The 16,661-nt window shown below is 42.2% G+C and overlaps 1 protein-coding gene across 3 annotated transcripts in view; it reads right to left on the bottom strand.

Moving 5' to 3' along the window:
- Nucleotides 1-15,692, bottom strand: part of COL12A1 (collagen type XII alpha 1 chain) — a 100,393-nt gene extending 84,701 nt beyond the window's left edge. For all 3 annotated transcript variants that reach the window (XM_085217786.1, XM_085217787.1, XM_085217788.1), the window contains exons 1-8: nucleotides 15,553-15,692; nucleotides 13,075-13,182; nucleotides 4,961-5,077; nucleotides 3,546-3,689; nucleotides 1,961-2,017; nucleotides 1,005-1,268; nucleotides 732-896; nucleotides 121-294 (exon numbers count right to left, since the gene is read on the bottom strand). In XM_085217786.1, coding sequence (XP_085073912.1) covers nucleotides 121-294; nucleotides 732-896; nucleotides 1,005-1,268; nucleotides 1,961-2,017; nucleotides 3,546-3,689; nucleotides 4,961-5,077; nucleotides 13,075-13,147 — 994 coding nt within the window. In that variant the 5' untranslated portion in view covers nucleotides 13,148-13,182; nucleotides 15,553-15,692. The remainder of the gene's footprint in view (nucleotides 1-120; nucleotides 295-731; nucleotides 897-1,004; nucleotides 1,269-1,960; nucleotides 2,018-3,545; nucleotides 3,690-4,960; nucleotides 5,078-13,074; nucleotides 13,183-15,552) is intronic.
- Nucleotides 15,693-16,661: the final 969 nt, after the last annotated feature.

Raw genomic sequence — 16,661 nt, 5'->3', positions numbered from 1 at the left:
CAACGGATCAAACTCCAAAAAAAAAACCAAAAAACCAAAGCAAAGCAAGTAGGGCTAGTCTCCTTACATATGCATCAGAATGAACTGACAACAGTAAATGCATTTATAAAAGTATCTCACCTTCTTCTCCACTAACTAGTTCACCCAGCTGTTCATCCACTCCAGAGCACACTTGCAATATAATTTCATTCTGTATATCTACAATTCCATCAAAATTAGCCACGTTGAACACATGTTTCAGTGAAGGCTGAGATGCAATTAGCTTGAGTTCTTTTGCATCTGCTGCTTTGATTCCTAGAAGTCACAATAGACAGGACCATGTTAAGTGGCTGTAAAATACAAACAACACCTGTGAATGCAGTGATAGAGTATCAGAATATACTGAGGTAAAGCTGAGTTAAATTCAGTTCTCTCTAACGTCATTATCAATAACCATACTACTAAATATCTAAATGCAATGAAGTAATACACTCCATTTTCAACTTAAGAAAATAATATGGTAAGGCCAAGGGTCAAACTCTATTTGTCAGCCTTCTTAGTCTCCACATAGGAGCTACAAAGCTACTAGCGAGTTAACACAACTCGTATGTTCCATTCTGAAGGTTACAAATGCCCATTTCAAGGCACACATATATGAAAAGATGGGTATAGCACAATTTCAAACCCAGAATCTGCAAAATGCATAACTTACTGCTTTAGGAATGCTAATCTCTCAATCATCAAAAACATACCTAAAGAAAAAACTTCAACTCCTATGTTGCGAAGCTCTCTTGCAGGAATTTCAACTTCATCTTGAGCTTTTCCATCTGTAATGACAATTGCTACTTTGGGAAAGCCTTTTCTTGCTCCAGCTGACTCAGTGAAAGTGTTTTTAACCAGGTAATCAATAGCTTCACCTGAAAAAAAGACAAGTTGTATTTTTGTTAGGCATGAATGAACTAAGATTTAAAGCAAATTTAAAATAAGAATTATATGCTGCATAAACACATGAGGGAAATCGATACCTGTCATTGTGTTGCCACCTTTATAAGGTATCCTTTTAATTGCGTCAAGAAGATCACTTCTTCTGAAATACTGATTTAAATTAAACTCTGTTCTTGTATCTGAACTGTACTGAACAACTCCAACTCTTGTCTTTTCTTCCCCAATGTCGAAAGCTGACACAAGGGCCACCATGAAGTCCAGAATATATCTGAAGTTGTTTCTCCCTACACTCCATGAACCATCTACCAGGAAAACTAAATCTGTCATTGCACTTATGGAGCATTCTGGAACACACACGCACATACAAAACAAACAAAGAAACAAAAAAACTGTTAGTGGATGTGCAATTGTATTCTTAGAAATCAGTGAGAAACATCTGAGAGAAATAGTGAAAAAAGATAAAATGAACAGATTTTCAATAGACTCATATTATTCTGTGGAATCATTTTACTTAGGGAAGCATTATTCACCTAGGTGAACACAGGCAAAGGACTTTTAGCTGCCATTAACACAATGGAACCGTCAGATACAAAATCAGTTTTAAGATACCTCTCACTCTATTTCACAAGATCTGTTATCCCACAGCAGATGCTAACTTATACATAAAATTTTTTGAAACGGTTTAATTTTAAGGAAATGTCATTTTGTTACAACTTCTGCTTTCCATTCTTATCTCCCCACAATAGCTGCATGGCATCTTCTGCAGTGCCTTGAAAAGACAGTGTCTTTTCTTGATAGAAGAAAGTCTTTATAGAATCACGGAATTTCTCGGGTTGGAAAAGACCTTAAAGATCATCATGTCTAACCACAACCAAACCATACTACCCTAACTCTAATTCTAGGCAGCTTTAAAACTAACTTTATTGCTAAGAAAGGAACACAGCTTAATTTTGTAAGGCCCTGAAACTAAATCTCACTAAATCTCTAAAACATCTTCTAGACAAAATACAAGACATTGATAGATAAAACATCTTACTTTGTATTTGAGCTTCAACCTTCTTTTCCTCTGGTATGCCCGGACCACCTGTCTGAACTGCACAAAATGCAACATAGGTAGGATTAATAAAGGAAATTAGGTTAATTTGTTAAAATCAAAGAAAACCGTGTAAGGAATTAAGGGAACAAATCTGACAAGCCTCAGAAATTGAATACAGAAAGGCAAGTTATAACTACATCTCATGTAATTGAAGAACTGACAACATAGCATTCAGGATAACAAAAAATACAAAAAATGTAATAATTTGGAACTCGCATATTTCCAAGTAATATCTCCAAAATCAACCACAGAATCATAGAATTCACTGCAACACGCACAGATTAAATACAAGTGTTGCTCCTCACTAAACATTGACAAACTCATCATAAGTAATTTTCCTGTGGTTGTTTGGGTAGCTTGAGGCATGTGACAAAACACGCCATTGAAGATAGTCTGCTGTGTTTAACTTAAAATTATTAACTATACACAATAAAAGTTTCAAGTCTATATCTGATTTATATATGTATAATGTCACATATTGCTATTTAATGAAAATAAGTTTGTGGGTTTTTTCTTCACTGAAATCCAGACAGATTCATTTCTTAACTCAAGTCAATTGCAGCTTTCCCTTTGAATGCAGACTCAGTTAATAGGAAGTAGGCCCAGTTCAACAAAACCAGAGGTCTCCTGCAAAGAACTCTGTATGAGATGTCAGAAACAGTATATCCAAGCATCTTTTCATCTTTGATCCTGTGAAGAATTATGCTTAATGCAAAAAAAAAAAAAAAAAAAAAAAAAAAGGCTTTTTGTGCAGCTACATCTGATCTGAGTTTAGGTATGTGCCAATATTTTGTTGAGGAACTGGAATAAAGCCAAGTTCTGTAAATGACTGGTCAGTTCTGTTATTCGGTTTTCTAACTGGTTGACAACAGGCTCTATACGAGTCAGCAGTGTACACTAGCAGCAAAGGAGGCAAACCACATTTGGGAATTCATTAAACACAGTAGAGCCAGCCTGTCAAAAGAGTGGGGTTTTGCAGCTTAGTTTAGCACTAGTGCAGCCTCATTTTGAATATATGGGGTTCTGAGCTCCACAATATAAAAATGATGTTAAGATACATGAAAGTGTCCAAAGAAGGACCATGAATCTGGTCAACGGGTTGGAAGAAGTGTCCTGTGAGAAGCTGAGGACACTTCTGATTTTCTGGAGAAAAGAAGGCTGAGAGGTAAGCCCATTACTCTCTGCAGCTCCAAAGGAAAGCAGAGGGAGGTGGTGGGCTCTGCTCCTTATAACTAATGGCAGGACACACAGGAACAGCTCAAAGGTGCACTTGGAGAGGTTCAGACTGTACATTAGGAAAAATTTATTTACTGTGGTCAAATACTGAAATAGGCTTCCTTGCAAGGTAGTTTGATGCCCCATGCCTGACAAATGTCAATAAGCATTTGGACAATGCCCTCAATAACACGATTTAACTTTTGGTGTGCCCTGAATTGGTTGCACTCAATTATATTCAAAAGTCCTTCCGACTGAACTACTCTATACTATTCTATTCTCTTCGATAAGTTGTATTACACATACTTACTTGTTAGTTGGCCAAAAACAGGCAGACTCTCCTCTACCTCATCATATGAAGCTATTGATACAACATACTCTATATCAGGTATAAGATCTGATAAGACAGTTTGGGTTGTGCTAGGTGAAAGAGTAAATTCTTTAGTCGGTCCATCTGCAATAAATATATAAAATAGTTAATGCAGTGTTTAAATCCAGTAATATCAATGACAAGATGATTTAAAAAAATACAACAGAGAGTAATCTACCTAAACATCCAATGACAATTTTGCAATGATACAATTCTGCTTTCCTTAAATATTTTGAAACATGAAACTTCCAATTAAGTTGTTTTCAGTACTGAAAAAATTAGTGAAATGTTTAATAAATTCCAGGAAATTTGAAATTTAAAATTGTTGTAGTTTAACTCCACAGGTGGCTCAGCACCACACAGCTGTTTGCTCACTCTCCCCACTTCCCAGTGGAATGGGTAAGAGAATTGGGAAAAAACAACATAGAACTTGTGGGTTGAGAAAAAAAATTACTAAGATAAAGAAAAAGAAAAGGATAATAATTTTGACAAATGTAAATATGCATAACAAGTGATGCACAAGCAATTGCTCATCACCACCCAACCAATGCCGAGGTAGCTTCCCTGAGAGTAAAAGGTAGCAAGATGTACTCCTACCCACTTCAAAACTCTTTCCTCATGATGTCATATGGTATGGAATATCACTTCGGTCAGTTTAAGTCAGCTGTCCTAATTCTGTTCCCTTCCAGCTCCTTGGGCCCCTCACTATGAATGGCCCTGGCTCTGTACAACACTGCTCAGCAGCAACTATAAATGTCAGTGTGTTATCAACATTGTTTTTCTCCAAGAACAAAATATAGCATCATATCTGATATTCGGAAGAAAGCAATTTCATTTCAGCTGAAACTAAGACAAAAATACACATACAAAATGTACTATAATTTAACAAATTATGGTCCAGTTCCAATCCAGATTCTCACGGATTATTTCTCAAAGTGAAACAGAATAACAAGTGTCTTACACAACTATTATTATGGCCATGTTATCGAAGTTACATTACATCACTGCATCATTATCTGACACATGTAATACTTCCTTTGGGAGATGGACTTGAACAAAGACCAATATAATTCCCTAACTTTAAGGTAAAGGCATGGAAGAGGAACACAGTGAGGACTTTAACTTCTTGTTCCTTGCAAAGGAAAAGAATCCAAAACTTATTACTTGCAGTCCACAAATGGTAAATACTAAGAAATACTCTAATTAGGAACAGTCTCTGCTCTTTCGTGTATGCTCTTTGCTGCTACCCAATCTTCAGAAAGATGTCACTCACTGTTCTCATACCTAACTTGGATACAAGTAAAAATGTACTCAGGTTTTCCAAAAACCAAATAATAAAATTTTATTGAACTCACCATTTGTAGGAACCACAGTTATCCTGTAACCCATTATTTCATCTGGGGGCCTTTTCCAAGACATTTGAACATTATGTTCATCTATAATTGTAAAATTCAAGTCTGACGGTGGATTAACTGCAAAAGATTTATACCAGGTGGATGTTTAAACATTTGAACAAGCTTTGGCAAATGGAAAAATAAAATAATGTTGAGCAAAGCTTACTAAAATTGTCTTTGCATAAATTTGTTTCCAACAAATATAAAGATATGTTGTTGGAAAAAGAGTAAAATAAAAGCTGACAAAATATGACACAACATCAAAGAGTATACGCGTTACAGAGGACAGCACAGAATGTATGTTTCTTGAGTTGCCAAGACATTCAAGAATGGCCAGCAAAATCAAGCACAATAGAAAACACATTTGGATACATGTACAATGAGTTCACAGATAATCACCACATATGCAAACATTTCACATAACAATTAAAAGGAATTTTTGTACATGCTGGGTGCAATCCGTACAAGCATGCCAAATCACAACCTGCTCACAATACCAAGAGATCATTTAGAACATTGAGAGAACACAGTACTCTTCTTAATTAGACATCAAAGAATTGATCCACTTTTGAGTATAGTCTCTGCACAGCCATATTTCTTATCAATTTCACTGATTCTAGAAACTTGGCAGAGAAAAAAAATATTTTTAAGAATACAGGGAAAACAAATTGGCCATTTGTTCAAATTGGCTCATTAAAACAATTTCTGTTAGGGTCTAGATAAGAATATGCATGTAAAATGTATGTCAGTAATAATGATATACTGATGTATCATTTTATTTCAGAATAGGGAGAGCTTCACCCCTTGGTTCCTAGAAGCCTCTACAGTGACATACTTTGCATATGGCTGCAAAGAATGGAGGAACTAAGAGGTGGATAAACGAGGTTAGTAATGGTTGAAATTTGCTGATATATTTGAGCCAATGAGAGAGCTCATAAAAATAAGATTCTATATGTTTACACCGCATTACTGTAAAAATTCAAAGGTGTAAACTTTTGTTTTCATGTTCCCCTTGCAGCAGGTGTACCCATACTACTAGTGGCATTTTAACATAAAATGCCAGTATGGTTCCATACAACACAATGGTTAATTATGAAAAGACAGTATCAAGGTATTTTTATGGACATTCATTTTACGGAATCTATAGAGAACAGCAAAGAGGGCACCAGTGATTCAAACAAATGACTGCAAATAAATCTTATAGGAGCTGATGACAGAAGTAAATGAACAGTACAGAAAGAAATAGTTTACGTATGCTATTTTGCAGCATCATGCATATGTAAATGAGATGTTGATTATTATTTCTTTAGCTTCCCACGATGGACAAAAGCCTCCATGTACAAGGTTCATTACACAAAGACATTTCAAAAATATTTTATAATGATATTCTCTTTATAAAAATGTCATGCTTACTCATGCAATATTTTACTGACTCACTGTCAGTGCATGGTAGGTGTATTATATATTATTATTTAAATAGGTCTACAAAGTAAGATGAGATTCAGCCATACTTTCCTTTACTACTGCAGACCATTTTGCAGGCATTCTTAATCGACAGATTTTCTCCATTTCACAGAAGATCTCTATCATAACTCAAATAAGACTTTTGTCTTGCTTTAGAGCATAATTTAAAGAGCTGATCGAGAAATAAATGCTAAAACATATACTTATAAAAAGACACCATCCAATTGCACTAAGTAAGACTGAGATAAAAAAAAAATGATAACCAATTTTGTAGCCTTGTTTTTTCTTTTAATTTACTGTTATTTCCAACCATAGGATAATATGGCTTTGTAATACTGATAAAATAGATAACTAGTATTGAAGTAATTGTTATTTTTCCTATTATCCATACACAGGCAGTGAGATTAGACCATTAAAATGTGCATGCACATTTTATCTATCATTCATTTTATGAGTATCACAATGCTGGAGATTGCAGGCTAGTTTCTTAGTATCAAAATCATGCAACACATGTTAATAGTATAATACATTCAGGTAATAAATAAGAATATCATTATAAAATATTGTTTCAGTAGCAATGGCTCAGGACAAATTTAATGCAAAGGCAGAGACAACTGACCTGAGCATGCTTTTAAAAAAAAAAATCAGTACATGGAAAAAATAGCACCACCAACCTTGCAAGTAAATTGGTATGTTGCAGCAGAGACTTTAGGCTTTAACTGCTGAAGGACAGCAGCAGCCCAACTTGTTGATATCCAAATGACCGGATTCCAGATAAACTGAAAAAACTGACTGTGAGGAAAAGTCTTGAACATTTTAAAGGGTTTTGATCCATTTTATGAAAATTCAGATGTGGATTTTGGCAGTTGAAAAGAACAGTACATCAATATATAATTAACATATCCATTCATTCAATTATTCACACCTTTTTAGAACAGCAGTTTTGCAGGGGACATCAGAAAGTCCCCTAGTCTTTCCCATGGCCAAGATACGATCAGCCATCCCATGTCATTCCTGACATGGTTGCTCAGATCACATTTTGAGACTTCTACCATTGGCAAAACTGCCCACTTCCCAGTGGAATTGCCTGAATTCCTCTGTCCTCATAAAGTTGTTCCCAATACCTAAGCCCAATCTCTGTTGTTGCATTTTTAATCTGCTCATCCTCAGCATATGGCTGGCTCAAAAAATTAAATCACTGTGTGCTTCTTCCATGGAAATCCAAAAAGGAAATTTGTCCGAGTGAAGAAAAGCGAGTTTGGATCCAATGTTGTCAAAATGTCTTCTGGACGGCCTGCAAGCTTTTGATACTCACATAGAATCTCTACAACATCCACTGTCCTTCACATGGATTGAATTTCATCCATGTGAAACTGGCTGTGGGATCAAGATCAAAGCACAGTCATATGACAGAGATCCAAGTCAATCTGAAGTACATCAAAATAGTTAGAAGGTAAAAATCTTACTGTCATCATCAAACAGGGCAACTCCACCAGCCCTCCACAAAATTCTTCTTATGAAATCAGACCAGGAACTAAATGGCCCTTGGTCTAGTGGGAGTTTGCCCCATTGCAGAAACAGCCCTTAAAACTCCATTTTACAAAGGCTTAAGCCTTACCTGAGCAAGCAGTCTTGACATAAGACTAATAGCCCAAATAAAGCTGTGCACATGTGTAAAGTGTAGTGACAGTCTGTCCAGCCCTGCTATATCAAAATCTAGGACAAACTTCTCTCTGACATATCAAGGTACAAGATTGTGAATGTAACAAATGACAATATCGTACTATTCCCTTCATAAAATGATCCCACTGCTGCTGCACAGAAATGTAGGGCTCCCCTACGGCATTCCAGTTCAGTAAAATCTTAACTTGCTCTATGACAGTATAAATTTTTAATGTTTACACAGTGTTAACTCTCACCACTCTTAGAACTATGACATGACAGCTTCCTTGATTGCATATCCTATCTTACAGACCACAAAAGAAAAAAAAAATTTAGACATACTTCATTCACTCCTTCCATTATATGCATATAATACAACAGTATATTTTCTGCAAAAAAGAAAAAAATGTATAGAGCAAAGAATGTTATGTATGTCTTAGACTAGCTTGTATTACTCAACAGATAATACACATCTGCTTATCAACAGACCAGAAGTCTACAGTTTTTTATAGACAACACATGTGACTGCTAGAGTATCCCAACAAGTGTCTTAATAAGACAGAAGAAAAATGTAATCAGCAGATCAAGCAATTCAGATCTATAACCAATCTTAAAAGTAATATAACTTGGAAGTAGCTGCACTCCACAATCCTTACGTGACACAAAAACTGTAATTCCAACACTGAAAAAGATTGCTGCTAATTAGCATGAAAAATAACATACTGGTTCTTGTTAAAATAGCATACAGGCCATGGTAGCTGAAGAATAAGGCCACTCATGGTCTCACTGAGATAAGCCCCGCTGAGGCTGGAAGAGGCCCAAACTCTTCATGTAATGTTTTCTTCATACTTGGCACAAATTTGACACAGCTAACTAGATCGCAACCCCAGTCAAGGTCCTTTGAAGTTCATCTTGCTAATATGAATAGGAGAAGGAATGAGTTATAGCCTATCAGTATAGAAAAGAATAGTTCTCAGCCTTGCAAGATATTCACTGCCAATAGTACATAAAGTGTCTCCTGCAGAATCTGCATTTTTAAAAAATTTTACACTATATGTGAAATTTTTTCAAAATACAAGATATGCAGCTCATGTAAGTGTATTTTGAAAGAAAATCATTTAAATATGTATACATTTTTTGTACATGTAAGCATACATATTTAAATGTAATGTAACAAATAACTATAATATATATAAACACACTACATGCATAAATATTTACCAAATGTTGTCATATTTGTTCACATGTATGTGCGTGCATGTATGTATATACATAAACTCACATGTACACTTTGCTTCTAATTCTAGAAGTGGGAAAAAGCAAGAATTTGTAGTCAGCATCATCCATATACAAAACACATCTTCACACTTCAATCTAAATGGTTCTCTCTTCAGGAATTTGAAAATCAACAGCTAATTTCTCAAAGGATAGAAATCATACATCAAAAGGGCATGAACTAATGGTCCCACCAACCAATTCCAAAGCTGATTAGGTGATTAACTTTAGAAGTTTCAGCTATCCTGGGTCATCCTGGGCTCAGGGATGCCCTCCTTTCCTATTCTCTAGAAAACAGACCTCTCAGGTCTGAACCAATTCCCAAAACATTGAAAAGTCAGAACCGTCACGTGCTCAATGGTTATGCAGAGCCAATTATTTCCTTCCTGTTGTGCCTTTGAAAATCCCTCTGCATGTAGCAAACACTACAGAAGCCAGAACACCATAATAGCACTACCTTCTGATTATAACAAACTGGTTACTTGCAAGGAATCAACTTGACTCAATTATGACTATAATAATGAAAACATTATCTTTTAATAGAAGGACGCAGATTTGCCCCCAGTTTTATGTGATCACAGAAGGAAAATACAGTGTGTCAGAAAGAATTCTTGACGCAAGGACATTCACCAAATACACTGCAGTTGGGCAGTGCTGGACTGAAATGGCAAGAAACAAATAAAGCATAAAATAAGGCATCATACACATGATGCTTAAGGCCAGAGAGGGAGACCAGAAGGACTGCAAATTAGAACAGGTAGAATTTCATTATAAAAGTAAAAACAGAGCTTGAAAACATATCTGCTCACTTGTCCAAAGTAAACAAGTAACTTCCACAGTGAAATGCCATGAATGCATTCGGACTATACGTTGGTTTTACCCATTCTACTGTCACAGTAAATATCCAAAGAGAAACCCTTGCTTTGCTATATCTCTGTATAAAAGCTTCAACACCATTACTGCACCTCTCGCTTTGCCAACAGCAACAGAACACTGCCCTTGTGAACCCTTGTGAAGGACTCACAGAGCAGCTGTGATGAAGAACCAGCTTCATCCTGGAGTATTTAGGAATCTGAACAGCAGTTTCAGAAAAAAATACCAGATCTATGCCAGGAGAGACTGAAAAATGGAAGCTGGAGGAAGGCAGAAGAAAAAGAGAGTGTTGTCTTTCCTTCCCTTTGCTTTCACAACACATTCCCACTGCAGATCAACAACCCTGACCACATCAAGTGCTCTTCTCCCTTGTCCCTCTCTCACTTTTTCATTCTACCAAGTGCCTGCACACAGCTGATGGAAAAAAAACTCAAACTGCACCTCTTGTAACCACTGTAGGAGGAGCCAAGGGAATAAAAGAAAAAAAAATTTTTAAAGTGCATTAAAGTACAGTCATGCAACTGTATGTAGCACTAGCAGCCTGAGAAAGGACTGGAAGGAAGAGGATTATAGAACAGTATGGTGTGGAAGTTGAAGGAACAGACCAAGGAGACAAATATTTGTAGGAGAAAGTCAGTTCAGCAGACAGGAGTTAAGTTGGAATGAGACCAGAACTAAAGCAACTAAGATCCAATATGTACAAAATTGAAGCACAATGTTACAACAGTGCAGAAGAATGGTCCCTATTGCCCAGTCAAAAAGCACAGTGAAAAAAAAAAAAAGGCTCTACAACAGCAGCTCTCACCAGAGCAAGTCCTAATCCTGATTTTGAATTTCTATTTTCAGCATCGCTATTTCTCACCGTACTTCCTACTCAAAGACACTTCTCTGCTCTTGCTTCAAAACTTTGGAGCTATGAGAAGTTGCTCCAAAGCCATGCACTTTATTTAATACATATTTAATACAAACTTTTAAATGCAGAGCAGCATAAATCCTATCAGGAGTGCTCCACAATTGACAAGATCAGGCTTCGTCTGTTCCTTTGTTTAACAATGGCACACACTTTATAATGAGATCTAAACAGTCAGCTTGACTGGTAATATAACTAGCTTCATCCTTACAAAACAGTTGCGTGCTTCTCCAACACATACTTCTAGCTTTCATTAACAGTCCTCAAACTGTGGCTGTTTCAGTCCACACCACATAAATAAAATGCCTTCACTCATTTTGAAATAGCTCACTCCTTAAACGTAACCAATGGTGCAGCACAACAGCAACATCACTCAAGCCCTGAACCAGCTCATTCCTAGTAGTGGGAAGCATGCACAAATACATCCACTCCCTTCTTCCATCAAAACCGAACATTTCCTCTGCTTTCTCTGGCACAGTGGTCTTGCATTTGAAATGCAGTTCTGAAAAGACTTTAAATGACCTTTCTGGTTGTTCAGCCAACAACAACGTAGCATGAGAGGGAGGCAGAGAGTTGATCCCCTCCTACGGTGACCAGATGTAGTACTGACAACAGAAATGCCATACTTTCCAGAAAATTGTCTCTTTTATGCCTCTGTGCCCCATGACAGCAGAGCAGACATGGGAAGAGACATCTTAGAGGCCCCTCTCACACACCATACTTTTAGTAGCCATCACCCAAGACAACCAGGTCCAGACACAGGCAATTGTGACAGGTCACAATCAGAGAATTTTTTTCAGCTCAGTATGGAAATAGGAGGAGGGGAAAAACTGAATTACCAGACACTGGCTTCTGTTTTTCCCAGTTCAAACACAAGGCACACCCTATTGATGGAGCTGAGTTCCAGAGGTCAGACCAAATCACATCTGCGTCCAGTTGCACCTTGCATCTTTGTATTTCTCTTGGCAGACACTGCTAACAGAAATGCTGTTACTACTGTCCAGCTCACATGGAGGAGGTTATCCCACACTTGTGCTAATCCCTCAGGGCAGCAGAGACACCACAATGAGCATTGTGTCTCCCTACAGCCATAGGCAGGGAGCTAACAAGGACTGACAGGAATCTCCAGCAAGACCAGGGGCCCACAAGGAGGAGAAAGAGGAGGAGAAGGCTGCTCCAGGGACAGTGGCGCAACAGGTGTGCCAGAGCCTCGGAGCCCAGTGGCACAGCATGGTCTGGCTCAGACTCGGTCACCTTTTGGCTGCATATGGGATGCAAGATACAATGACATCTCCCCAGAGCTGTCCTCCACGCCAGGCCCACCGCGAAAGCCGAAGTACCTGGGGAAGGGTAGGGCCGCCCCAAGGGCTCAGTCAGGGGTTGCCCCACCGAGCATGGGGGGCCAGGAGACCAGCGGGGTAAAGGCGAGGGGGCCGGCCCAAACAAAACACAACAGGCGCGGAGAGCCAGACTCTGTTGGAGCATTTTATTTCAGAGCTGCAGATGGTCGGGTGGTGGATTTCTCCTTTCCTCACTCAACGCAACTAAGCACAACTGCACAGCCCAGTGGCTCCGGCAGGCGCAGGACCGTGGTGTGGGCCCTGGCAGTGCCCAGGTCTCCTCGGGACACTGCGTTCCCCTGGGGCGCCGCTGCTGCAGGGCGGTGTGGACAGCACACCAGAGAGACAGAGAGAGGGAGCTACATTTTGACTGACCAGCCAGGAGAAACAGAGCACAGAAGGAGCTGGGCAAAGGAGAGGCGTTCCTCTGAAGGAGAGAAAGAGAGAAGGTGAAGGAGTGACATTCAAAAAGAGAGAGGGGAGGCGGCAGCTTGGGCCTGGTGGGTTGTCTCACGGGGCACCCGCGCAAAGGGGCAGGGGAGGACGGTTACCTTCAGCCTCGATGGAGGAGAGGAGGGCGGCGGCACACAGCGCAGCCACTGCCGAGCACAGCGCTGTCCTCATGTCTGCCCTTTCAGCTCACAACAACATGAATGAATCTGCAGCAGCAGGGGCAAAAAGAGGAAGAAAGGAAATCATATGCATGGATTAGAGGGTTGCGTGGGTGTATTCATGAGACATAAGAAAGACAAACGGGGATTTCACTTTGTTCCCTTATCCCCAGCACCCACCCACGGGACCAGGTTAAAACCTCTAGACTTGGAAACGGTCCAAAACTGTGACAGATCTGCATGACTAACTCAACTCCGTTCTCTCAATAATGTGCCTTTTGTCACCGAACCCTTCCTGATCACGGTAGCACACACAGCTTTAACCTTGCCAGGGTTAACGTGCAAAGCTGTGCGCCTCCACACGGCAGGAGCCAGGAGGGAGCTCCATGACTTCATCGCGAGTGCCATGATAGCTAATTCAGAGGTCACTGCTGCCTTCAATCAGCCAAATGTCTCTTTCAGCTGGGGATTTTATTTGGCTCCTTTTTCATAGCTGCTGAAGCACTTAGTTCGCTGGGTTTTAGTGGTCTCAAGGCAGTTTGGAAACCATAATAAAACTTTTTTTGAGGTGTTCTGCCTACGAATGTGCTATTCTTCATTTCTCGAAGGTCTGAAATAGATTATACAGAAGTGTATGTAACACAGCTGAAACCTGACACGTCCGTCTAGCCACAGTGTTTCAACATCTGATAATTCATTTACACATTCTGAGAGAAAAACAGATTTAAAAAACACCATAAAGAGCGGGCAGGTCAAAGAGTCCTGCAATCCCTGCAGGTTGTCCAGCAAAATAGGCGGGATTGGGCCAGGTTAGTAGCTCCTAGATGCAAGCAGCTCTACCTTTTTAACTTTCTCTGCTCAAAGTCATGTTAAACTGCTCCCACTTCCTCCAGCAAAACTTACAAATGATTTTTCTTCTAAGTAAGGGCTAGTATGCGTGCCCCTCCTTGCACAGGCATATAAGCGTTTTTTTAGGTCAGGAAGTAGGGAGGGGGTAGTTTGGTTGAACAAAGCTATAAATGCATCACATACCATCCATCATAATTAGGCTGGAGGAAAGAGAACTCCACAAGCAATTAGGCAACAGATTTTATCGGGAAGGTGCCAAGAGCAAAACAAAAGAAAAATACATAACTCGTTAGCCCACAGAAACAGCCAAAAGGGAAAATATTCTTCTGCCATCTGAGGAACTAGCCAGCAATGCACATTCAGAGGGCAGATCCAGGAAACGCTACCGAGATCCAGGCATGCCTTTCCCGGTTATTGACACCGAGCCTGAAAGGCTTCTGCCGGCCGTCTGCAGGGCAGCTGGGTGCGCTGCCTCAGCCAACTGCACATAGCATTAGAGCGAGCTCAAAGCAAAACCAAGCGATCATTTCAGTCCAGCGACACCTCCAGTGCGTAAGCAGAAGAGTAAAACTGACCGCGTCGAGTCCCTGACACTAACACAAGCACCGAGGCTGGCATTTAACAGCCCTGAGCTCCACGATCCTGCCACCGCTCTGCGTGGGAAGCAGCCGTCCTCTCGTGCAGCTAACACTGTGCAGCGACTAAAGGATCGCCTAAGCCCAGCGTTCAAAAGGACTTTAGTCCTGGGAAGCTTGCGTGGGCTTGGAGTGCCATCTTTTGATCCTTGAGAAGAGCAACAGAAATCAATCATCTCGCAGCGGCACCTCGGAGCTCATTATTGCTGCAAGTCTACTGCTCCCGGTCTACATTTTTCTTTTGTGCAATAAAACTTCTCAGCCAAACACCCATCGCCCGCATTGAAACAACTCCGTTTCCTTCTCTCAAACCTGGACGTGTGAAAGCAATCCTGCGGGCTGCAGGCAGAGCTCCCCGAGCGGGCTCAGCAGGGCCAAAAGCCGCCTTCGCAGCACCACCACAGCTTTTATCTTGAAACCACTCTAAGAAAATACCGGGCTTTCACCAGTAGCAGTCTGATCTCACGCTAATTCAAACCCACAAAGGTTAGCCAAGTATTTCCAAACGATGCAGCGAGCGAAATCTACTATTTTCATGCTTTACATACATATACACGCATCCTCTAAGAAACAAAGAAACAAACAGGAGAACCCAGTAGTTGGGTCAAAAGACATAAAAACTGGGAGGAGAAAGAATGCCGGAGAGCTGCAAACAGCACGGGAGAGGCGGAGAGCGATCCCCGGCAACCGCTGCCCGGGCATCCCCCGAGGGGACGGAGCTCCCGGCTCCGGGCAGCCCCCGGCACACGCTCCCAGCCCCGGCTGCCGCCGCGCTCAGAGCGCCGTGCGGGGCGCGGGAGGAAGGCAGAGCCCCGCTGCCGGCAGCACCGACCTCCGGGGGGCTGCGGGGCTCCGGGTCGGTGGCAGTGCCCGTAGCAGCGGCCGTCGGACCTGGAGAGAGGGAGGAGGAGAAAGGATGAAGCTCCGGGGGCACCTGGTGGAGGGAGCGGCGCGTAGCAGCGGCGGCGAAGGAGGAGCGGAGGCAGCAGCCGGGCGCGGGGGAGACGCCTCGATGACTAGCTCCCGACGCGAGGGGTCCGTCGGGGAAGACTCGCCTTCTCCAAGTGGGAAGAGTCTCTCTTCAATCTGCTACTTAACAGAGGGCTGTTCCCAACTCTCAATTTACCCTCGTAAGCGGTTACGAAACTGCAGGGAAGGTGGACTGCTGCCACCAGATGATATATGCGCCGCTCCGCTCCAGCAGGGAAGGGGATCCGCTTCTGGAAACTGGCGCATACCTCCGCGCATTCCTGCGGCATGAGGCGGGCGGCAGCGCGCCCGGGGGCAGGGGCCGTCCCGCCGCCCCCTCCCGCCTGCCCCGCCGCCGCGCCCGGGGGGGAGACGCGGCGAGCGGTGGAAAATCTGAGTCCCCGGGCGCGTGGGGTGTCCCCGCGGGGAACCTCGGGGCGGCACGGCGCGCAGCCACCAAGTAACCCATTAATAATAGTCATCTTCACGCAACCAGTCGCGTTCGCCCTCCAGCCTAAGCATCCTACATACACATACCGTGCGCGCGTTAGCCCACCTCCTCCCACGTACGTTTGGGGCCCTGGGGGCGAACCCCTCGCACTGCCCGACACCGGGAACCTTCAACACCAGCCGCGCCTCCCGAGCCGGGAGCCCGCCGTGCCGAGGGGCTCCCCGGGGCTTCCCCGCTCCCGGCTGCCTGCTCGAGGCACGGAGCCGGGCACCGCGGGGGCCTTGCTCCCGCTCCTGCGAAAGATGCTCCTCCGGCACTCCCGCGGCTGAAAACCAAGGGGTCCGTGGCACAAGGACGCGGGAAAAGGAGAGGAGACGGCCAGGATGGTGGCAGCGCAGCCCGCCTCGCCCCCGGCCTCCCATGCCGCGGGGCTTCATCCGCGGGGCGGCGGCGACCCCTGGCGGCGGCGGCGGCGTGGAGCGGGCCGCTCGGAGCGCAGGTGTGGGGCGGCAGGGGGTCAGGAAGAGGCAGGCTGAGAAATACAAATAAATGTTAAGATGGATATTAAGAAAGAAAGAAAAAATTAAAAAGAAAAAAAGGGACTAATGAAGGCCGCGGCAAAG

Source organism: Meleagris gallopavo, chromosome 2 (assembly GCF_905368555.1).
Source record: "Meleagris gallopavo chromosome 2, MGAL_WU_HG_1.1, whole genome shotgun sequence".
NCBI lineage: Eukaryota > Metazoa > Chordata > Aves > Galliformes > Phasianidae > Meleagris > Meleagris gallopavo.
The sequence above is the reverse complement of the archived record's forward strand: the minus strand, read 5'-3'. Positions and strand labels throughout refer to the sequence as shown.